Source organism: Strigops habroptila, unplaced genomic scaffold (assembly GCF_004027225.2).
Source record: "Strigops habroptila isolate Jane unplaced genomic scaffold, bStrHab1.2.pri NW_022045628.1_ctg1, whole genome shotgun sequence".
Taxonomy (NCBI): domain Eukaryota; kingdom Metazoa; phylum Chordata; class Aves; order Psittaciformes; family Psittacidae; genus Strigops; species Strigops habroptila.
In genome coordinates, this window is record NW_022651105.1 from 379,772 (window position 1) to 401,678 (window position 21,907).

The 21,907-nt window shown below is 62.9% G+C and overlaps 1 protein-coding gene across 1 annotated transcript in view; it reads left to right on the top strand.

The window, feature by feature from the left end:
* SYMPK (symplekin) overlaps positions 1–21,318 on the top strand; it is a 35,716-nt gene extending 14,398 nt beyond the window's left edge. The window contains exons 2-26 of the mRNA XM_030474961.2: positions 64–129; positions 224–277; positions 1,733–1,806; positions 1,901–2,027; positions 4,588–4,837; positions 7,160–7,330; positions 8,648–8,887; positions 10,195–10,343; positions 10,420–10,570; positions 11,445–11,658; positions 11,729–11,879; positions 13,227–13,462; positions 15,987–16,068; positions 16,146–16,259; positions 16,339–16,486; positions 16,561–16,721; positions 16,797–16,905; positions 16,976–17,076; positions 17,161–17,251; positions 18,079–18,180; positions 18,252–18,439; positions 20,342–20,518; positions 20,612–20,698; positions 20,792–21,013; positions 21,100–21,318. Coding sequence (XP_030330821.1) covers positions 64–129; positions 224–277; positions 1,733–1,806; positions 1,901–2,027; positions 4,588–4,837; positions 7,160–7,330; positions 8,648–8,887; positions 10,195–10,343; positions 10,420–10,570; positions 11,445–11,658; positions 11,729–11,879; positions 13,227–13,462; positions 15,987–16,068; positions 16,146–16,259; positions 16,339–16,486; positions 16,561–16,721; positions 16,797–16,905; positions 16,976–17,076; positions 17,161–17,251; positions 18,079–18,180; positions 18,252–18,439; positions 20,342–20,518; positions 20,612–20,698; positions 20,792–21,013; positions 21,100–21,150 — 3,516 coding nt within the window. The 3' untranslated portion in view covers positions 21,151–21,318. The remainder of the gene's footprint in view (positions 1–63; positions 130–223; positions 278–1,732; positions 1,807–1,900; positions 2,028–4,587; positions 4,838–7,159; positions 7,331–8,647; positions 8,888–10,194; positions 10,344–10,419; positions 10,571–11,444; positions 11,659–11,728; positions 11,880–13,226; positions 13,463–15,986; positions 16,069–16,145; positions 16,260–16,338; positions 16,487–16,560; positions 16,722–16,796; positions 16,906–16,975; positions 17,077–17,160; positions 17,252–18,078; positions 18,181–18,251; positions 18,440–20,341; positions 20,519–20,611; positions 20,699–20,791; positions 21,014–21,099) is intronic.
* Positions 21,319–21,907: the final 589 nt, after the last annotated feature.

The following is a 21,907-nucleotide window of genomic DNA, read 5'->3' on the forward strand; positions in this document are numbered from 1 at the left end:
GTCACTGGGGGGGGGCACTGGGGGGTCACTGTTGCCTCAGGAGCTGTTTCCCCCCCCCCCCAGGTCGTGGATCTGCTGAACCAGGCGGCTCTGATCAGCTCCGACTCCAAGATCACCCTCCTCAAGCAGGTGAGGTGGGGGGGCCCCCCCCGTGACCCCCCCGTGTCCCCTCCTGCCCCCCCAGTGTCCCCCCCCTGCCCCATCGTGTCCCTTCTGTGTCCAGGTTCAGGAGCTGATCATCAACAAGGATCCCACTTTACTGGATAACTTCCTGGATGTGAGGGATGGGCTTGGGCTGGGGCTGGGGGGGCTGGGCTGGATCTGGGGGGTCTGGGGGGGTTTGGGGTGGATCTGGGGGGGTCTGGGATGGATCTGGGGGGGCCTGGGATGGATCTGGGGGGGTCTGGGGTGGATCTGGGGGGGTCTGGGGTGGATCTGGGGGGTTTGGGATAGATCTGGGGGGGTCTGGGATGGGTCTGGGGGGGTTTGGGATGGATCTGGGGGGGTCCGGGATGGATCTGGGGGGGTCTGGGGTGGATCTGGGGGGGGTGGGATGGATCTGGGGGGGTTTGGGGTGGATCTGGGGGGGTTTGGGGTGGATCTGGGGGGGTTTGGGATGGATCTGGGGGGGTCTGGGGTGGATCTGGGGGGGTCTGGGGTGGATCTGGGGGGTTTGGGATAGATCTGGGGGGGTCTGGGATGGGTCTGGGGGGGTTTGGGATGGATCTGGGGGGGTCCGGGATGGATCTGGGGGGGTCTGGGGTGGATCTGGGGGGGGTGGGATGGATCTGGGGGGGTTTGGGGTGGATCTGGGGGGGTTTGGGGTGGATCTGGGGGGGTTTGGGATGGATCTGGGGGGGTCTGGGGTGGATCTGGGGGGGGTGGGATGGATCTGGGGGGGTTTGGGGTGGATCTGGGGGGGTCTGGGATGGATCTGGGGGGGTCTGGGGTGGATCTGGGGGGGTCTGGGGTGGATCTGGGGGGTTTGGGATAGATCTGGGGGGGTCTGGGATGGGTCTGGGGGGGTTTGGGATGGATCTGGGGGGGTCTGGGGTGGATCTGGGGGGGGGTGGGATGGATCTGGGGGGGTTTGGGGTGGATCTGGGGGGGTCTGGGATGGATCTGGGGGGGTCTGGGATGGATCTGGGGGGGTCTGGGGTGGATCTGGGGGCGTTTGGGATGGATCTGGGGGGGTCCGGGATGGATCTGGGGGGGTCTGGGGTGGATCTGGGGGGGGTGGGATGGATCTGGGGGGGTTTGGGGTGGATCTGGGGGGGTCTGGGGTGGATCTGGGGGGTCTGGGATGGATCTGGGGGGGTTTGGGGTGGATCTAGGGGGGTCTGGGGTGGATCTGGGGGGGTTTGGGATGGATCTGGGGGGGTCTGGGGTGGATCTGGGGGGGTTTGGGATGGATCTGGGGGGTCCGGGATGGATCTGGGGGGGTTTGGGGTGGATCTGGGGGGGCTGGGGTGGATCTGGGGGGGTCTGGGGTGGATCTGGGGGGGTTTGGGATGGATCTGGGGGGTTCTGGGGTGGATCTGGGGGGGTCTGGGGTGGATCTGGGGGGGTCTGGGATGGATCTGGGGTGGTTGGGACGGGTCTGGGGGGGTCTCTGTGGGTCTGGGATGGATTGGGGGGGTGGGGACGGGTCTGGGGGGGTCTCTGTGGGTCTGGGGGGGTCTCTGTGGGTCCGGGATCCATCCCTCCTGTGTTGCCCCCCCATTGCCCCCAGGAGATCATCGCTTTCCAAGCCGACAAGTCCATCGAGGTGCGGAAGTTCGTGGTGGGCTTCATCGAGGAAGCTTGGTAAGGGGGGGGGGCCCAGGGTGCTGAGCACCCATTGGCTGGGGACACCCATGGGTGCCCCCCCCCCATGTCTCACGTCCCCCCCCATGGGCAGCAAGCGGGACATCGAGCTGCTGCTGAAGCTCATCGCCAACCTCAACATGCTCCTCAAGGACGAGAACGTCAACGTGGTCAAGAAAGCCATCCTGACCATGACCCAGCTCTACAGGGTGGCCCTGCAGGTACGGCACCCATGGGTGCCAAAGGGGGCACCTCGGGGGGCTGGAGGGGGCGCCCTTCAGGGCCAGAGGAGCCCCTTTGGGTGCTGGTGGGCACCTTTGGGGGCCAAAGGAGCCCCTTGGGGTACTGGAAGAGGCTCCTTTGGGTGCAGGAAGGGGCTCCTTTGGGTGCTATTGAGCTTCTTTGGGTGCTGGAAGGGAGCCTCTTTGGGTGCTGGAAGGGAGCCCCTTCAGGTGCTGGAGGGAGCCCCTTTGGGTGCTGGAAGGAGCACTTTTGGGTGTCAAAGGAGCACCTTTGGGTGCTATTGAGCTCCTTCGGGTGCTGGAAGGGAACTCCTTTTAGTGCTGGAGGGAGCCCCTTTGGGTGCTCGAAGGAGCCCCTTTGGGTGCTGGAGGGACCCCCTTTAGGTGCCGGAAGGGGCTCTTTTGGGTGCAGGACGGGGCTCCTTTGGGTGCTATTGAGCCCCTTTGGGTGCTGGAAGGAGCCCCTTTGAGTGCTGGAAGGAGCACTTTTGGGTGCCAAAGGAGCACCTTTGGGTCCTGGAAGAGGCCCCTTTGGGTGCTGGAGGGAGCCCCTTTGGGTGCTGGAGGGAGCCCCTTTGGGTGCAGGAAGGGGCTCTTTTGGGTGCAGGAAGAGGCTCCTTTGGGTGCTATTGAGCAACTTCAGGTGCTGGAAGGGAGCCCCTTTGGGTGCTTGAAGGGGCCCCTTTGGATTTTGGAAGGAGCACTTTTGGGTGCCAAAAGAGCCCTTTTGGGTGCTGTTGGGCCCCTTTGAGTGCCAAAGGAGCACATTTCAGTGCTATTGAGCCCCTTTGGGTGCTGGAAGGAGCACTTTTGGGTGCCAAAGGAGCCCCTTTGGGTGCTGTTGGACCCCTTTGGGTGCCAAAGGAGCCCCTTTGGGTGCTGTTGGACCCCTTTGGGTACCAAAGGAGCCCCTTTGGGTGCTGTTGGACCCCTTTGGGTGTCAAAGGAGCCCCTTTGGGTGCTATTGAGCCCCTTTGGGTGCTGGAGGGAGCCCCCTTGGGTGCAAGAAGGGACCCCCTTTGGGTGCTTGAAGAGGCTCCTTTGGGTGCTATTGAGCAACTTCAGGTGCTGGAAGGGAGCCCCTTTGGGTGCTGGAGGGAGCCCCTTGGGTGCAGGAAGGGGTTCAGAAAGGGGCTCCTTTGGGTGCTATTGAGCCTCTTCGGGTGCTGGAAGGGAGCCCCTTTGGGTGCTGTTGGGCCCCTTTGGGTGCCAAAGGAGCACCTTTGGATGCTTTGGGCCCCTTTGGGTGCCAAAGGAGCCCCTTTGGGTGCTATTGAGCCCCTTTGGGTGCTGGAAGGAGCACTTTTGGGTGCAAAGGAGCCCCTTTGGGTCCTATTGAGCCCCTTTGGATGCTGTTGGACCCCTTTGGGTGTCAAAGGAGCCCCTTTGGGTGCTATTGAGCCCCTTTGGGTGCTGGAAGGAGCACTTTTGGGTGCAAAGGAGCATCTTTGGGTCCTATTGAGCCCCTTTGGGTGCTGGAAGGAGCACTTTTGGGTGCCAAAGGAGGCCCTTTGGGTGCTGTTGGACCCCTTTGGGTGTCAAAGGAGCCCCTTTGGGTGCTGGTGAGCACCTTTGGGTGCCAAAGGATCTCCTTTGGGTACTGGAAGAGGCCCCTTTGAGTGCTGGAGGGAGCCCCCTTGGGTGCAAGAAGGGACCCCCTTTGGGTGCAGGAAGGGGCTCTTTTGGGTGCAGGAAGGGGCTCCTTTGGGTGCTATTGAGCAACTTCAGGTGCTGGAAGGGAGCCCCTTGGGGTGCTGGAAGGAGCACTTTTGGGTGCCAAAGGAGCACCTTTGGGTCCTATTGAGCCCCTTTGGGTGCTGGAAGGAGCACCTTTGGCTGCCAAAGGAGCACCTTTGGGTCCTATTGAGCCCCTTTGGATGCTGGAAGGAGCCCCTTTGGGTGCTATTGAGCCCCTTTGGGTGCTGGAAGGGGGCACCTTTGGGTGCCGAAAGAGCACCTTTGGGTGCTGTTGGACCCCTTTGGGTGCCAAAGGAGCCCCTTAGGATGCTGTTGGACCCCTTTGGGTGCTATTGAGCCCCTTTGGGTGCTGGAAGGAGCACTTTTGGGTGCAAAGGAGCATCTTTGGGTCCTATTGAGCCCCTTTGGGTGCTGGAGGGAGCCCCCTTGGGTGCAAGAAGGGACCCCCTTTGGGTGCCAAAGGAGCCCCTTTGGGTGCTATTGAGCAACTTCAGGTGCTGGAAGGGAGCCCCTTTGGGTGCCGGAGGGAGCCCCTTGGGTGCAGGAAGGGGTTCAGGAAGGGGCTCCTTTGGGTGCTATTGAGCCTCTTCGGGTGCTGGAAGGGAGCCCCTTTGGGTGCTGTTGGGCCCCTTTGGGTGCTAAAGGAGCCCCTTTGGGTCCTATTGAGCCCCTTTGGATGCTGGAAGGAGCACCTTTGGGTGCTATTGAGCCCCTTTGGGTGCTATTGAGCCCCTTTGGGCGCTGGAAGGGGGCCCCTTTGGTTGCCGTTGCGCACCTTTGGATGCCGATGCAGCACCCTTGGGGTGCTGTCGGCGCCCGGTGTGACGCGCACGCCCCGCAGTGGATGGTGAAGTCCAGGGTGCTGAGCGAGCTGCAGGAGGCGTGCTGGGAGCTGGTCACCTCCATGGCCTCGGACATCATCCTGCTGCTGGACTCGGACAACGACGGCATCCGCACCCACGCCATCAAGTTCGTGGAGGGGCTCATCATCACCCTGTCGCCGCGCGGCGCCGACTCCGACGTGCCCAAGCGCCACGAGGGCGACATCAGCCTCGAGCGGGTGCCCAAGGACCACCCCTACATCAAGTACAGTGAGTGCGGGGCCACGGGCACCCCGGGCACGGGGAGAGGGGTGCCCCGGGTGGGGCTGAGGGTGCCCAGCAGGGGTCTCAGGGGGTCTGTCAGAGTCCCCCTGGTGCCCAGCAGGGTCTTCCCAGCTCCTCCTGGTGCCCATCAGGGTCTTCCCAGCTCCTCCTGGTGCCCATCAGGGTCCTCCCAGCTCCTTCTGGTGCCCATCAGGGTCTTCCTGGTGCCCATCAGGGTCTTCTGAGCTCCTCCTGGTGCCCATCAGGGTCCTCCCAGCTCCTTCTGGTGCCCATCAGGGTCTTCCTGGTGCCCATCAGGGTCTTCTGAGCTCCTCCTGGTGCCCATCAGGGTCCTCCCAGCTCCTTCTGGTGCCCATCAGGGTCTTCCTGGTGCCCATCAGGGTCTTCTGAGCTCCTCCTGGTGCCCATCAGGGTCCTCCCAGCTCCTTCTGGTGCCCATCAGGGTCTTCCTGGTGCCCATCAGGGTCTTCTGAGCTCCTCCTGGTGCCCATCAGGGTCCTCCCAGCTCCTTCTGGTGCCCATCAGGGTCCTCTTGGTGCCCGTCAGGGTCCTCCCAGCTCCTCCTGGTGCCCATCAGGGTCCTCCCAGCTCCTTCTGGTGCCCATCAGGGTCTTCCTGGTGCCCATCAGGGTCTTCTGAGCTCCTCCTGGTGCCCATCAGGGTCCTCCCAGCTCCTTCTGGTGCCCATCAGGGTCTTCCTGGTGCCCATCAGGGTCTTCTCAGCTCCTCCTGGTGCCCATCAGGGTCCTCCCAGCTCCTTCTGGTGCCCATCAGGGTCTTCCTGGTGCCCATCAGGGTCTTCTGAGCTCCTCCTGGTGCCCATCAGGGTCCTCCCAGCTCCTTCTGGTGCCCATCAGGGTCTTCCTGGTGCCCATCAGGGTCTTCTGAGCTCCTCCTGGTGCCCATCAGGGTCCTCCCAGCTCCTTCTGGTGCCCATCAGGGTCCTCTTGGTGCCCGTCAGGGTCCTCCCAGCTCCTCCTGGTGCCCATCAGGGTCCTCCCAGCTCCTTCTGGTGCCCATCAGGGTCTTCCTGGTGCCCATCAGGGTCTTCTCAGCTCCTCCTGGTGCCCATCAGGGTCCTCCCAGCTCCTTCTGGTGCCCATCAGGGTCCTCTTGGTGCCCGTCAGGGTCCTCCCAGCTCCTCCTGGTGCCCATCAGGGTCCTCCCAGCTCCTTCTGGTGCCCATCAGGGTCTTCCTGGTGCCCATCAGGGTCTTCTGAGCTCCTCCTGGTGCCCATCAGGGTCCTCCCAGCTCCTTCTGGTGCCCATCAGGGTCTTCCTGGTGCCCATCAGGGTCTTCTCAGCTCCTCCTGGTGCCCATCAGGGTCCTCCCAGCTCCTTCTGGTGCCCATCAGGGTCTTCCTGGTGCCCATCAGGGTCTTCTCAGCTCCTCCTGGTGCCCATCAGGGTCCTCCCAGCTCCTTCTGGTGCCCATCAGGGTCTTCCTGGTGCCCATCAGGGTCTTCTGAGCTCCTCCTGGTGCCCATCAGGGTCCTCCCAGCTCCTTCTGGTGCCCATCAGGGTCTTCCTGGTGCCCATCAGGGTCTTCTGAGCTCCTCCTGGTGCCCATCAGGGTCCTCCCAGCTCCTTCTGGTGCCCATCAGGGTCCTCTTGGTGCCCGTCAGGGTCCTCCCAGCTCCTCCTGGTGCCCATCAGGGTCCTCCCAGCTCCTTCTGGTGCCCATCAGGGTCTTCCTGGTGCCCATCAGGGTCTTCTCAGCTCCTCCTGGTGCCCATCAGGGTCCTCCCAGCTCCTTCTGGTGCCCATCAGGGTCTTCCTGGTGCCCATCAGGGTCTTCTGAGCTCCTCCTGGTGCCCATCAGGGTCCTCCCAGCTCCTTCTGGTGCCCATCAGGGTCCTCTTGGTGCCCGTCAGGGTCCTCCCAGCTCCTCCTGGTGCCCATCAGGGTCTTCTCAGCTCTTCCTGGTGCCCATCAGGGTCTTCCTAGCTCTTCCTGGTGCCCATCGGGGTCCTCCCAGCTCCTTCTGGTGCCCATCAGGGTCCTCCCAGCTCCTCCTGGTGTCCATCAGGGGCCTCCCAGTGTCCTATGGGGACCCCTCATGCCCTGCTGGTGCCCCTCATGCCCTGCTGGTGCCGCTCATGCCCTCCTGGTGCCCCTCATGCCCTGCTGGTGCCCCTCATGCCCTCCTGGTGCCGCTCATGCCCTCCTGGTGCCCCTCATGCCCTGCTGGTGCCCCTCATGCCCTCCTGGTGCCCCTCATGCTCTCCTGGTGCCCCTCGTCCTCCTGGTGCCCCTCATGCCCTGCTGGTGCCGCTCGGGCTCCTGCAGCGCCCTGTGTCCCCGCAGACGCGCTGTGGGAGGAGGGCAAAGCCGCCCTGGAGCAGCTCCTCAAGTTCATGGTGCATCCGGCCATCTCCAGCATCAACCTCACGGCCGCGCTCGGCTCCTTGGCCACCATCGCCCGGCAGAGACCCATGTTCATGGCCGAGGTCATCCAGGCCTATGAGACCCTCCATGGTGAGTGGCAGCTCCTGGGTGGCACCGTCACCCCTGGGCATGGAGCATGGACCTCCAAGGTCCCCATGGGGATGGAGTGGGACCTCCAAGGTCCCCATGGGGATGGAGTGGGATCTCCAAGGTCCCCATGGGGATGGAGTGGGACCTCCAAGGTCCCCATGGGGATGGAGCATGGACCTCCAAGGTCCCCATGGGGGTGGAGTGGGATCTCCAAGGTCCCCATGGGGATGGAGTGGGACCTCCAAGGTCCCCATGGGGATGGAGTGGGACCTCCAAGGTCCCCATGGGGATGGAGTGGGATCTCCAGGGTCCCCATGGGGATGGAGCATGGACCTCCAAGGTCCCCATGGGGATGGAGTGGGACCTCCAAGGTCCCCATGGGGATGGAGCATGGACCTCCAAGGTGCCCATGGGGATGGAGTGGGATCTCCAAGGTCCCCATGGGGATGGAGCGGGATCTCCAAGGTCCCCATGGGGATGGAGTGGGACCTCCAAGGTCCCAATGGGGATGGAGTGGGATCTCCAGGATCCCCATGGGGATGGAGTGGGACCTCCAAGGTCCCAATGGGGATGAAGTGGGATCTCCAAGGTCCCCATGGGGATGGAGTGGGACCTCCAAGGTCCCCATGGGGATGGAGTGGGACCTCCAAGGTCCCCATGGGGATGGAGTGGGATCTCCAGGGTCCCCATGGGGATGGAGCATGGACCTCCAAGGTCCCCATGGGGATGGAGTGGGACCTCCAAGGTCCCCATGGGGATGGAGCATGGACCTCCAAGGTGCCCATGGGGATGGAGTGGGATCTCCAAGGTCCCCATGGGGATGGAGCGGGATCTCCAAGGTCCCCATGGGGATGGAGTGGGACCTCCAAGGTCCCAATGGGGATGGAGTGGGATCTCCAGGATCCCCATGGGGATGGAGTGGGACCTCCAAGGTCCCAATGGGGATGAAGTGGGATCTCCAAGGTCCCCATGGGGATGGAGTGGGATCTCCAAGGTCCCCATGGGGATGGAGCCGGATCTCCAAGGTCCCCATGGGGATGGAGTGGGATCGCCAAGGTCGCCATGGGGATGGAGCCGGATCTCCAAGGTCCCCATGGGGATGGAGCATGGACCTCCAAGGTTCCCATGGGGATGGAGCATAGACCTCCAAGGTCCCCATAGGGATGGAGTGGGATGTCCAAGGTCCCCATAGGGATGGAGTGGGATGTCCAAGGTCCCCATGGGGGTGGAGTGGGATCTCCAAGGCCTCCATGGGGATGGAGCATGGATCCCTATGGTCCCCACACCCCCCTAACCCATTGTCCCCCTCTTTTGCAGCCAACCTGCCCCCCACCTTGGCCAAGTCCCAGGTGAGCAGCGTGAGGAAGAACCTGAAGCTGCATCTCCTGAGCATCCTGCGCCACCCGTCCTCGGGGGACTTCCAGCCCCAGATCACCACCCTGCTGGTGGACCTGGGCACCCAACAGGCCGAGATCGCCCGCAGCATGCCCAGCCCCAGGGACACCCGCAAGCGGCCCCGCGACGAGCCCGACACCACCCTCAAGAAGATGAAGATAGGTGAGAACGTGGGGTGTCACCATCCTGCCTTCCTCAGGGGCACTGAGCACCGTTGGGGTAGCACCAGTCACCTCCTGGGGACACCTCGGGTTGTCCTGGTGCCCATCAGGGGCCTCTTGGTGCCCCTCAGGTCCTTCTGCTGCCCATCAGGGGCCTCCCAGCTCCCTCTGGGGACCCCTTGGGTCGTCCTGGTGCCCATCAGCATGGTCCTGGTGCCCATCAGGGTGGTCCTAGTACCCATCAAGGGCCTCCAGTGCCCTCTTGGTGCCCCTCAGGTCCTTCTGCTGCCCATCAGGGTCCCCTCAGTTCCCTCTGGGGACCTCTTGGGTCGTCCTAGTGCCCATCAACATGGTCCTGGTGCCCATCAGGGTGGTCCTAGTGCCCATCAAGGGCTTCCAGTGCCCTCTTGGTGCCCCTCAGGTCCTTCTGCTGCCCATCAGGGGCCTCCCAGCTCCCTCTGGGGACCCCTTGGGTCGTCCTGGTGCCCATCAGGGTGGTCCTAGTGCCCATATAGGGCTTCCAGTGCCCTCTTGGTGCCCCTCAGGTCCTTCTGCTGCCCATCAGGGTCCTCCCAGCTCCCTCTGGGGACCCCTTGGGTCGTCCTGGTGCCCATGAGCATGGTCCTGGTGCCCATCAGGGTGGTCCTAGTGCCCATCAAGGGCCTCCAGTGCCCTCTTGGTGCCCCTCAGGTCCTTCTGCTGCCCATCAGGGTCCCCTCAGTTCCCTCTGGGGACCTCTTGGGTCGTCCTAGTGCCCATCAACATGGTCCTGGTGCCCATCAGGGTGGTCCTAGTACCCATCAAGGGCCTCCAGTGCCCTCTTGGTGCCCCTCAGGTCCTTCTGCTGCCCATCAGGGGCCTCCCAGCTCCCTCTGGGGACCCCTTGGGTCGTCCTGGTGCCCATCAGCGTGGTCCTAGTGCCCATATAGGGCCTCCAGTGCCCTCTTGGTGCCCATCAGTGCCCTCTTGGTGCCCCTCAGGTCCTTCTGCTGCCCATCAGGGTCCTCCCAGCTCCCTCTGGGAACCCCCGGGGTCTTTTTGGTGCCTATCAGGGTACTTCTGGTGCCCATCAAGGGCCTCCTGGTGCCCATCAGGGGCCTCCCAGCTCCCTCCTGGGACCATTAGGAACAGGGGGTGGCATCACAACCCATCCCAAGTCCTTTCTGGTGGCTTGCTTGGTGGTTGGAACCCTGAGGTCCTCCCAGCTCCCTTCCATTGGTGTCCCCCTTGAGCCTTCCTCCTCCAGCTGCGCTGGTGACCCATCACCCCCCTTGGGTGATGAGGGGACCCTGAGCCTTGTCCTGGCAGAGCCCCCTGAGGATGACGAGGACAAGGACCTGGAGCCAACGCCGGTGGCTGTGCCCAAGGCCTCGGGCCAGAGCGGGGTCCCCTCGGACACGGACATCACCGCCGAGTTCCTGCAGCCCCTGCTCACCCCGGAGAACGTGGCCAACCTGGTGAGCACGTGGGGCCATGGCGGGGTTGTGCTGCTCTTGGGGGGGCTCTGACACCCTGATCCCCCCCCTCTTGCAGGTGCTCATCAGCATGGTGTACCTGCCCGAGGCCATGCCCGCCTCCTTCCAGGCCACCTACACCCCGGTGGAGTCAGCGGGCACCGAGGTGCAGATCAAGCACCTCTCCAGGCTCATGGCCACCCAGATGACAGCAGCAGGGCTGGGGCCAGGTGGGTGCTCCCAGGGCTCTCCTGGGGACGCTGGGACAGGGGGTGGCATCACAACCCATCCCAAGGGTTGGGTTGGAGCCATTCCCATGGGCTAAGGGTCAAGTTGGAGCCATTCCCATGGGTTAAGGGTTGATGTGGAACCATTCCCATGGGTTAAAGGTCGAGTTGGAGCCATTCCCATGGGTTAAGGGTCGAGTTGGAGCCATTCCCATGGGTTAAGGGTCGAGTTGGAGCCATTCCCATGGGCTAAGGGTTGAGTTGGAGCCGTTCCCATGGGCTAAGGGTCGAGTTGGAGCCATTCCCATGGGCTAAGGGTCGAGTTGGAGCCATTCCCATGGGTTAAGGGTCGAGTTGGAGCCATTCCCATGGGCTAAGGGTCGAGTTGGAGCCATTCCCATGGGCTAAGGGTTGAGTTGGAGCCATTCCCATGGGCTAAGGGTCGAGTTTGAACCATTCCCATGGGTTAAGGGTTGATGTGGAACCATTCCCATGGGCTAAGGGTTGAGTTGGAGCCATTCCCATGGGCTAAGGGTCGAGTTGGAGCCGTTCCCATGGGCTAAGGGTCGAGTTGGAGCCATTCCCATGGGTTAAGGGTCGAGTTGGAGCCATTCCCATGTTGGGGATGGGGACATTCCCATGCTGCTATGGAGAAGATGGGATAGGGTCAGATGGATGGAGATACCTTGGTGCCGCTTTCTTCTTCCCCACTTGTGTTTCTTGTCCTGAAACCACCTTTTGAAGCATCTCCTGCTACTTCCCCTCCATGTCCATGAGCTCGAGGCCATGAAGCTGCTTCCTCCTCCTCCTCCTCATGCTCCATGGAGTTAAGGATCCATGTCCTGTCCCTGTCCCATCTCTGTCCCTCCTTCTCCAGGCGTGGAGCAGACGAAGCACCTGAAGGAGGAACCCAAGGAGGAGAAGACCTCCAAACCCGAGAGCGTGGTCATCAAGCGGCGCCTCTCGGCGCTGGCCCAGGGTCAGGCCATCTCCGTGCTGGGTGCCCAGGGCTCGGCCACCACCCTGCTGGAGGAGGAAGCCCCCCAGACCAAGCGGCGCCCGGAGCCCATCATCCCGGCGCCGCAGCCGCGGTGAGCGCCCTGCTGGGAGCACCCATGGGTGCTGCTGGAGCCGGTCCTCACCCTCTGTTTTCCCCCGCAGGCTGGTGGGTGCTGGTGGCCGGAAGAAGGTGTTCCGCCTGGGTGACGTCCTCAAGCCCCTCAGTGAGACCCAGGTGGAGAAGCTGAAGCTCGGTGCTGTCAAACGCATCCTCCGGGCTGAGCGCGCCGTGGCCTGTAGTGGGGCTGCGCAGGTACCGTGGCACCCACCGTGTGGCACCCACCACATGTCACCCAGAGCCTCTGTCACCCCTGTGTGTCACCCAGAGCCTCTGTCGCCCACCACATCACCCACAGCCTCTGTTACCCCTCTATGTGTCACCCAGAACCTCTTGTCACCCTTCCATGTGTCACCCACAATATGTCACCTCCCGTGTGTCACCCAAAGCCTCTGTCACCCCTGTGTGTCACCCACAGCCTCTGTCACCCCTCTGTGTGTCACCCAGAACCTCTTGTCACCCTTCTATGTGTCACCCACAATGTGTCACCTCCCGTGTGTCACCCAAAGCCTCTGTCACCCCTGTGTGTCACCCAGAGCCTCTGTCGCCCACCACATCACCCACAGCCTCTGTCACCCCTCTATGTGTCACCCAGAACCTCTTGTCACCCTTCCATGTGTCACCCACAATATGTCACCTCCCATGTGTCACCCAAAGCCTCTGTCACCCCTCTGTGTGTCACCCAGAACCTCTTGTCACCCTTCCATGTGTCACCCCCTGTGTCACCCAAAGCCTCTGTCACCCCTCTATGTGTCACCCAGAACTTCTTGTCACCCTTCCATGTGTCACCCACGTGTCACCCCCCTGTGTCACCCCAAGCCTCTGTCACCCCTATGTGTCACCCACAGTCTCTGTCACCCAGAACGTTATCACCCTTCCATGTGTCACCCCCGTGTGTCACCCACCGCCTCTGCCACCCCTGCGTGTCACCCACTGCCTCTGTCACCCCTCCATGTGTCACCCAGAGCCTCTTGTCACTCTTCCATGTGTCACCCAAAGCCTCTGTCACCCCTGCGTGTCACCCACTGCCTCTATCACCCCTCCGTGTATCACCCAGAACCTTGTCACCCTTCCATGTGTCACCCCCTGTGTGTCACCCAAAGCCTCTGTCACCCCTGTATGTCACCCATCGCCTCTGTCACCCCTCCATGTGTCACCCAGAACCTCTTGTTACCCTTCCATGTGTCACCTCCCGTGTGTCACCCACCGCCTCTGTCACCCCTCCATGTGTCACCCAGAGCCTCTTGTCACTCTTCCATGTGTTACCCATGTGTCACCCAAAGCCTCTGTCACCCCTCCATGTATCACCCAGAACCTTGTCACCCTTCCATGTGTCACCCCCTGTGTGTCACCCACCGCCTCTGTCACCCCTCCATATGTCACCCAGAACCTCTCATCACCCAATCTCATTACCCCTCCATGTATCACCCAGACCCTTTGTCACCCTTCAGTGTGTCACCCACCTTGTGTCACCCACAATGCGTCACCCCGACCCTGTGCCGGGGGGCTGTGGGTGCCAGTGACACGTGTCCCCTCGGCCAGGCGCGGGTGAAGATCTTGGCCTCGCTGGTGACGCACTTCGAGGTGCCCCTCAAGAGCGAGGTCCTGGCCTTCATCCTGGAGGACGTCCGCGCGCGCCTGGACCTGGCCTTCGCCTGGCTCTTCCAGGAGTACAATTCCCACCTCAGCCGCTTCCCGGAGGGAAACCTGGAGCGCTACGACCAGTGTCTCATCGGGCTCCTGGCCGGGCTGCAGGAGAAGCCCGACCAGAAGGATGGGTATGGATGGGGACATGGGATGGGGACAGTAGGGGTGGGGACATGGGAATGGGATGGGGACAGCAAGGATGGGATGGGGACATGGGAATGGGGACAGCAGGGATGGGATGGGGACAGCAGGGATGGGATGGGGACATGGGAATGGGATGGGGACATGGGAATGGGATGGGAACAGCAAGGATGGGATGGGAACAGCAAGGATGGGATGGGGGCATGGGAACGGGATGGGGACATGGGAATGGGATGGGGACAGCAGGGATGGGATGGGGACAGCAGGGATGGGATGGGGACATGGGAATGGGATGGGGACAGCAAGGATGGGATGGGGACAGCAAGGATGGGATGGGGACATGGGAATGGGGACAGCAGGGATGGGATGGGGACAGCAGGGATGGGATGGGGACAGCAAGGATGGGATGGGGACAGCAGGGATGGGATGGGGACAGCAGGGATGGGATGGGGACAGCAAGGATGGGATGGGGACATGGGAATGGGATGGGGACAGCAGGGATGGGATGGGGACACCAGCGATGGGATGGGGACATGGGAATGGGATGGGGACAGCAAGGATGGGATGGGGACAGCAGGGATGGGATGGGGACAGCAGGAATGGGATGGGGACAGCGAGGGTGGGATGGGGACAGCAAGGATGGGATGGGGACATGGGAATGGGATGGGGACAGCAAGGATGGGATGGGGACATGGGAATGGGATGGGGACAGCAAGGATGGGATGGGGACGTGGGAATGGGATGGGGACACCAGGGATGGGGTGGGGACATGGGAATGGGATGGGGACAGCAGGGATGGGATGGGGACAGCAGGAATGGGATTGGGACAGCGAGGGTGGGATGGGGACAGCAAGGATGGGATGGGGACATGGGAATGGGATGGGGACATGGGAATGGGATGGGGACAGCAGGGATGGGATGGGGACAGCAGGGATGGGATGGGGACATGGGAATGGGATGGGGACAGCAAGGATGGGATGGGGACAGCAAGGATGGGATGGGGACATGGGAATGGGATGGGGACAGCAAGAATGGGATGGGGACAGCAAGGATGGGATGGGGACATGGGAATGGGATGGGGACAGCAAGGATGGGATGGGGACAGCAAGGATGGGATGGGGACAGGAAGGATGGGATGGGGACATGGGAATGGGATGGGGACAGCAAGGATGGGATGGGGACGTGGGAATGGGATGGGGACACCAGGGATGGGGTGGGGACATGGGAATGGGATGGGGACAGCAGGGATGGGATGGGGACATGGGAATGGGGACAGCAGGGATGGGATGGGGACAGCAGGAATGGGATTGGGACAGCGAGGGTGGGATGGGGACAGCAAGGATGGGATGGGGACATGGGAATGGGATGGGGACAGCAGGGATGGGATGGGGACAGCAAGGATGGGATGGGGACATGGGAATGGGATGGGGACAGCAGGGATGGGATGGGGACAGCAAGGATGGGATGGGGACATGGGAATGGGATGGGGACAGCAAGGATGGGATGGGGAAATGGGAATGGGATGGGGACATGGGAATGGGATGGGGACAGCAGGGATGGGATGGGGACATGGGAATGGGATGGGGACAGCAGGGATGGGATGGGGACATGGGAATGGGATGGGGGGACAGCAAGGATGGGATGGGGACAGCAAGGATGGGATGGGGGCATGGGAACGGGATGGGGACATGGGAATGGGATGGGGACAGCAAGGATGGGATGGGGACAGCAGGGATGGGATGGGGACATGGGAATGGGGACACCAGGGATGGGATGGGGACAGCAGGAATGGGATGGGGACAGCAAGGATGGGATGGGGACAGCAGGGATAGGATGGAGACAGCAGGGATGGGATGGGGACATGGGAATGGGGACATGGGAATGGGATGGGGACACCAGAGATAGGGACACCAGGGATGGGATGGGGACATCGGGGATGAGATGGGGACACCGGGGATGGGGACACCACCCCAATCCCCTTTTCCCATCCCTATATCCCTGTCCCACTATCCCCCTTTTCCCACCCCCATATCCCCTTTTCCCCATCCTTAAATCCCCTTTTTCCTATCCCCATCTCCCCCTGCCCCCATCTCAGCCCCACATTCCCATCCCAATCCTACCTGGACCATCCCCCCCTTCCAAACCTCTTTTTTTAGGGAGGAAAGACCCAAATTCCTGGGATTCTGGGGGCCCAGGAGCAGAAAAGCAGGAATTTCCCTCTTTCTTCCCTTCTTTTTCCCCTTCCCTTTGCTGTTTTTAAGCTCTTTCCCACCTGTATCCCCAGAAAAACCTGGTCCAGGGTCGGAGGGGCCCTAAATCCCTTTTGCATCGGGATTTGCTGCTGGAAAAGGGGGGGAATGCTTTGGGAACGGGTTGTAGAAAAGGGGGTTCTATTGAAAGCCATTCCCAAAAAACTCCGGGTTCTCAGTGGGAGCCGCAGCTCTTGGGCCACCCCCATCCCTTGGGATGGTCCCGAGCGTGTCTCCATCCCGGTGACATCCCCTTTCCCGGCAGGATCTTCACCAAAGTGGTGCTGGAGGCGCCGCTCATCACCGAGAGCGCGCTGGAGGTGATCCGCAAGTACTGCGAGGATGAGGTGGGACGTGGGATATGGGGACATGGGGACATGGGGACACGGGGCCAAAGCCCTCACTGCTGTCCCCGTCCCCCCAGAGCCGCACCTACCTGGGCATGTCCACGCTGCGGGACCTCATCTTCAAGAGGCCGTCACGGCAGTTCCAGTATCTCCACGTCCTGCTGGACCTGAGCTCCCATGAGAAGGACAAGGTGCCCCACAGCACCCCATGGGCCCCGCAGCACCCCAAGGGTGTGTGTCCCCGTGGTGGTGACCGTGGCCACCCCACAGGTCCGCCAGCAGGCTCTGCTCTTCATCAAGCGCATGTACGAGAAGGACCAGCTCCGGGAGTACGTGGAGAAGTTTGCCCTCAACTACCTGCAGCTCCTGGTGCACCCCAACCCACCCTCTGTGCTTTTTGGGGCTGACAAGGACACGGGTGAGCGTCGGGGATGGGGCAGCACCCACTGGGGGGGTCCTCGGGGCTGTGGTGACACCGTGTGTGTGACACAGAGGTGGCGGCACCGTGGACGGAGGAGACCATCAAGCAATGTCTCTACCTGTACCTGGCTCTGCTGCCCCACAACCACAAGCTCATCCATGAGTTGGCCTCTGTCTACACCGAGGCCATCGCTGACATCAAGAGGACGGTGCTGAGGGTCATCGAGCAGCCGGTGAGACCTGTGGCACCTATTGGGTGACACCGAAGGGGACAGGGTGGCCTTGGTGACACTATGGCTCTCCCATAGATCCGAGGGATGGGGATGAACTCCCCTGAGCTGCTGCTGCTGGTGGAGAACTGCCCCAAAGGAGCTGAGACGTTGGTGACACGCTGCCTGCACAGCCTCACCGACAAAGGTAGGGGACAAGGGACAAGTGGGGGGGTGGCACGTGCCCCATATGATGACATGGCCCCATGTCCTGGCAGTGCCCCCCTCGCCTGAGCTGGTCAAGAGGGTCCGGGACCTCTATCACAAGCGGTTGCCAGACGTGAGGTTCCTCATCCCGGTCCTCAATGGGCTGGAGAAGGTCAGTGTCACCTCAAGTGGGTGTCCCCTCCCTGGGTGTCCCCTCTCCGGGTGTCCCCAATGTCCCCTCGCTGGTCTGCTGCAGAAAGAGGTGATCCAGGCGCTGCCCAAGCTCATCAAGCTCAACCCCATCGTGGTCAAGGAGGTCTTCAACCGCCTGCTGGGGACACAGCACGGTAGGGACGGGGACATGGGGCCACCATGGGGTGGGACATGGGCACCCATTGTGCCCTGTGTCCCAGTGTTCCCCATGGGTGTCCGTGGGTCCCATCCCCGTGTCCCCATGGGTGTCTGTCCCCCCCATCCCGGTGTCCCCATGGGTGTCCATGTGTCCCATCCTGGTGTCCCCATGGGTGTCTGTGTGTCCCGTCCCGGTGTCCCCATGGGTGTCCGTGTGTCCCATCCCGGTGTCCCCATGGGTGTCCGTGTGTCCCATCCTGGTGTCCCCATGGGTGTCCGTGTCTCCCATCCCGGTGTCCCCATGGGTGTCCCTGTCCCCCATCCCCATGTCCCTATGGGGTGTCCATGTGTCCCATCCCAGTGTCCCCATGGGTGTCCATGTGTCCCATCCTGGTGTCCCCATTGGTGTCTGTCCCCCCCTCCCAGTGTCCCCATGGGTGTCCATGTGTCCCATCCTGGTCCCCCCATGGGTGTCCATGTGTCCCATCCTGGTGTCCCCATGGGTGTCCGTGTGTCCCATCCCGGTGTCCCCATGGGTGTCTGTGTGTCCCATCCCAGTGTCCCCATGAGTGTCCCTGTGTCCCATCCCCGTGTCCCCATGGGTGTCCGTGTGCCCCATCCCAGTGTCCCCATGGGTGTCTGTGGGTCCCATCCCGGTGTCCCCATGGGTGTCTGTGTGTCCCATCCTGGTGTCCCCATGGGTGTCCGTGTGTCCCATCCCGGTGCCCCCATGGGTGTCCGTGTGTCCCATCCCGGTGCCCCCATGGGTGTCCGTGTCTCCCATCCCGGTGTCCCCATGGGGTGTCACTCTGTCCCCTCACAGGTGACGGCTCCTCGGCCGTGTCCCCTCTGAACCCGGGTGAGCTCCTCATCGCCCTCCACAACATCGACTCCTCCAAGTGCGACATGAAGTCCATCATCAAAGGTGGGTGCTGGGGGGCACCGGGGCGATGCCACCGCCCCTGGGTGCCACCAGCCCGTCCCGTGTCCCCACAGCCACCAACCTGTGCTTCGCCGAGCGCAATGTGTACACGTCGGAGGTGCTGGCGGTGGTGATGCAGCAGCTGATGGAGCAGAACCCTCTGCCCATGCTGCTCATGAGGACCGTCATCCAGGCGCTCACCATGTACCCGCGCCTCGGCGGCTTCGTCATGAACATCCTCTCCCGCCTCATCATGAAGCAGGTCGGTCGGTCTGTCTGTCCTTCTGCTGGCCCCATGGGTGCCCCAGGGGTGCCCCAGGGGTGTCTGTCCTTCTGCTGGCCCCATGGGTGCCCCATGGGTGCCCCAGGGGTGTCTGTCCTTCTGCTGGCCCCATGGGTGCCCCAGGGGTGTCTGTCCTTCTGCTGGCCCCATGGGTGCCCCAGGGGTGCCCCAGGGGTGTCTGTCCTTCTGCTGGCCCCATGGGTGCCCCAGGGGTGTCTGTCCTTCTCCTGGCCCCATGGGTGCCCCAGGGGTGTCTGTCCTTCTGCTGGCCCCATGGGTGCCCCAGGGGTGCCCCAGGGGTGTCTGTCCTTCTGCTGGCCCCATGGGTGCCCCATGGGTGTCCCCATGGGTGTCTGTCCTTCTGCTGGCCCCATGGGTGCCCCATGGGTGCCCCAGGGGTGTCTGTCCTTCTGCTGGCCCCATGGGTGCCCCATGGGTGCCCCAGGGGTGTCTGTCCTTCTGCTGGCCCCATGGGTGCCCCATGGGTGCCCCAGGGGTGTCTGTCCTGTTCTGGTGTCCCCATGGGTGTCCCCATGGGTGTCTGTCCTTCTGCTGGCCCCATGGGTGCCCCATGGGTGCCCCAGGGGTGTCTGTCCTTCTGCTGGCCCCAGGGGTGTCGCCATGGGTGTCCCATGGGTGTCTGTCCTTCTGCTGGCCCCATGGGTTCCCCAGGGGTGCCCCAGGGGTGTCTGTCCTTCTGCTGGCCCCATGGGTGCCCCAGGGGTGTCTGTCCTTCCTGCTGGCCCCATGGGTGTCTGTCCGTCTGCTGGCCCCATGGGTGCCCCATGGGTGCCCCAGGGGTGTCTGTCCTTCCTGCTGGCCCCATGGGTGTCTGTCCGTCTGCTGGCCCCATGGGTGCCCCATGGGTGCCCCAGGGGTGTCTGTCCTGTTCTGGTGTCCCCATGGGTGTCTGTCCTTCCTTCTGTCCCCATGGGTGTCTGTCCTTCCTGCAGTCCCCATGGGTGCCCCAGGGGTGTCTGTCATGTCCTGATCTCCCCATGGGTGTCTGTCATGTCCTGCTGTCCCCATGGGTGCCCCATGGGTGTCTGTCCTTCTGCTGGCCCCATGGGTGCCCCATGGGTGTCTGTCCTTCCTGCTGGCCCCATGGGTGCCCCATGGGTGTCTGTCCTTCCTGCTGGCCCCATGGGTGTCCCCATGGGTGTCTGTCCTTCCTGCTGGCCCCATGGGTGTCTGTCCTTCCTGCTGGCCCCATGGGTGCCCCAGGGGTGTCTGTCCTTCCTGCTGGCACCATGTATGTCCCCATGGGTGTCCGTGTGTCCCATCCCGGTGCCCCCATGCCTGTCCCTGTGTCCCATCCTGGTGCCCCCATGCCTGTCCCTGTGCCCCATCCCGGTGTCCCCATGGGTGTCCGTGTGTCCCATCCCGGTGTCCCCATGCCTGTCCCTGTGTCCCATCCCGGTGTCCCCATGCCTGTCCCTGTGTCCCATCCCGGTGTCCCCATGGGTGTCCCTGTGTCCCATCCCGGTGTCCCCATGGCTGTCCCTGTGTCCCATCCCCGTGTCCCCATGGGTGTCCGTGTGCCCCATCCCAGTGTCCCCATGGGTGTCCTTGTGTCCCATCCCGGTGTCCCCATGCCTGTCCCTGTGTCCCATCCCAGTGTCCCCATGGCTGTCCGTGTGTCCCATCCCAGTGTCCCTATGGGGTGTCCGTGTGTCCCATCCCGGTGTCCCCATGGGTGTCCCTGTGTCCCATCCCGGTGTCCCCATGGCTGTCCCTGCGTCCCATCCCGGTGTCCCCATGCCTGTCCCTGTGTCCCATCCCGGTGTCCCCATGCCTGTCCCTGTGTCCCATCCCAGTGTCCCCATGGCTGTCCCTGTGTCCCATCCCGGTGTCCCCATGCCTATCCCTGTGCCCCCCCAGGTCTGGAAGTACCCCAAGGTGTGGGAGGGCTTCATCAAGTGCTGCCAGCGCACGAAGCCTCAGTCCTTCCAGGTCGTGCTCCAGTTGCCCCCCCCTCAACTCGCCGCCGTCTTCGACAAGTGCCCGGAGCTGCGGGAGCCTCTGTTGAGCCACGTTCGGGCCCTCACCCCCCACCAGGTACCCCCACACCATGGGGGGGGAGCCCCATTGCACCCCTGGGCCCCCCCCCCCCATCACTAACCCCTCTCTGTGTGTGTGTCCCCCCCCCAGCAAGCTCACATCCCGCTCTCCACCATGGCCATCCTGGAGGCATCCACACGCCACGAGCCCGATGCCCATGAGGGGCCGCCGGGAGAGGTGTGGGGATGGGGGGGTCCTATAGCCCCCCCCCCCTTGGTGTATAGGACACCCCCTCCCCCCCCCCCCCCCACCCCATCACTTTCCGTGCAGGAGAAGCCCCCAAAGAGGCCAAATGAAGAGGAGACCAAAGGGAAGACATTGACCACGGCCCCCGGGGGGGCACCAAGCACAGGGGCCCCCCCCTCCGATGCACCCACTGACTTGGGGGGGGCTGATCTTGAGCCCCCTCCCATCTTCATCAGCATCCCTGAGGATGAGGAGAGCTCGGGGGGGGGCGGCTCCCCCCCTGACACCACTTTGGACCCCCCCAAGGTATGAACCCCCCCATCCATCCCCTTGTGTGTGTGTGGGGGGGGGGGGGGGCACCTCTAACACCCCCCCCCCATTTCTCTCTCCAGGACCCCCCCCACCTCCACAGAGCCCCCCCCAGCGGGGCCCCCATTGGCTGAAGCTGCCCCCAGCAGCCCCCCCTCTTCGGAGCCACCCCCCCCCGGCACCCAGAGCCCGGAGGTGCCCCCCGGGGGGGGCCCTGATGCCCCCCAAGGGCCAGCGGAGGCCTGAGGGGGGGTGTGGGTGCCCCCCCCCCCCCGGGTGATGGGGGTAATAAAGGTGTTGGAGCAGCTCCGGGGTGTCTGAAGGGGGGGTACAGGGATGGGGGGGGCAGGATCCAATGGGAACAGGGAGGTTGTTCCCTGGGAAGGGGGTGGGACACGGGGCTGGGCTGGAGCAGCCGGCCCCAGGGAAGGTGTTCCTGGGAGCTGGAGCTCCTGAGCTTGAAGGTGCTTTCCAGCCCGGCCCAGGCTGGGATCCCATGGTTCCATGATCCCATCATCCCATGTTCCCATGATCCTGTCATCCCATGATCCATGTTCCCATGATCCCATCATCCCATGATCCCATCATTCCATGATCCTATCATCCCATGTTCCCATGATTCCGTCAGTCCACGACTGATCACATCATCCCATGTTCTCATGAGCCCATGTTCCCATAATCCCATCATTCCATGATCCATGTTCTTGTATTCCCATGATCCCATCATTTCATGATTGATCCCATCATCCCATGGTCCATGTTCCCATGGTCCCATCATTCTGTGATTGATCCCATCACCCCATGATCCCATGATCCCATATTCCTATGATGCTATTCATCCCATGATCCCATTTTCCCATGATCCCATATTCCCATGTTCCCATGATCCCA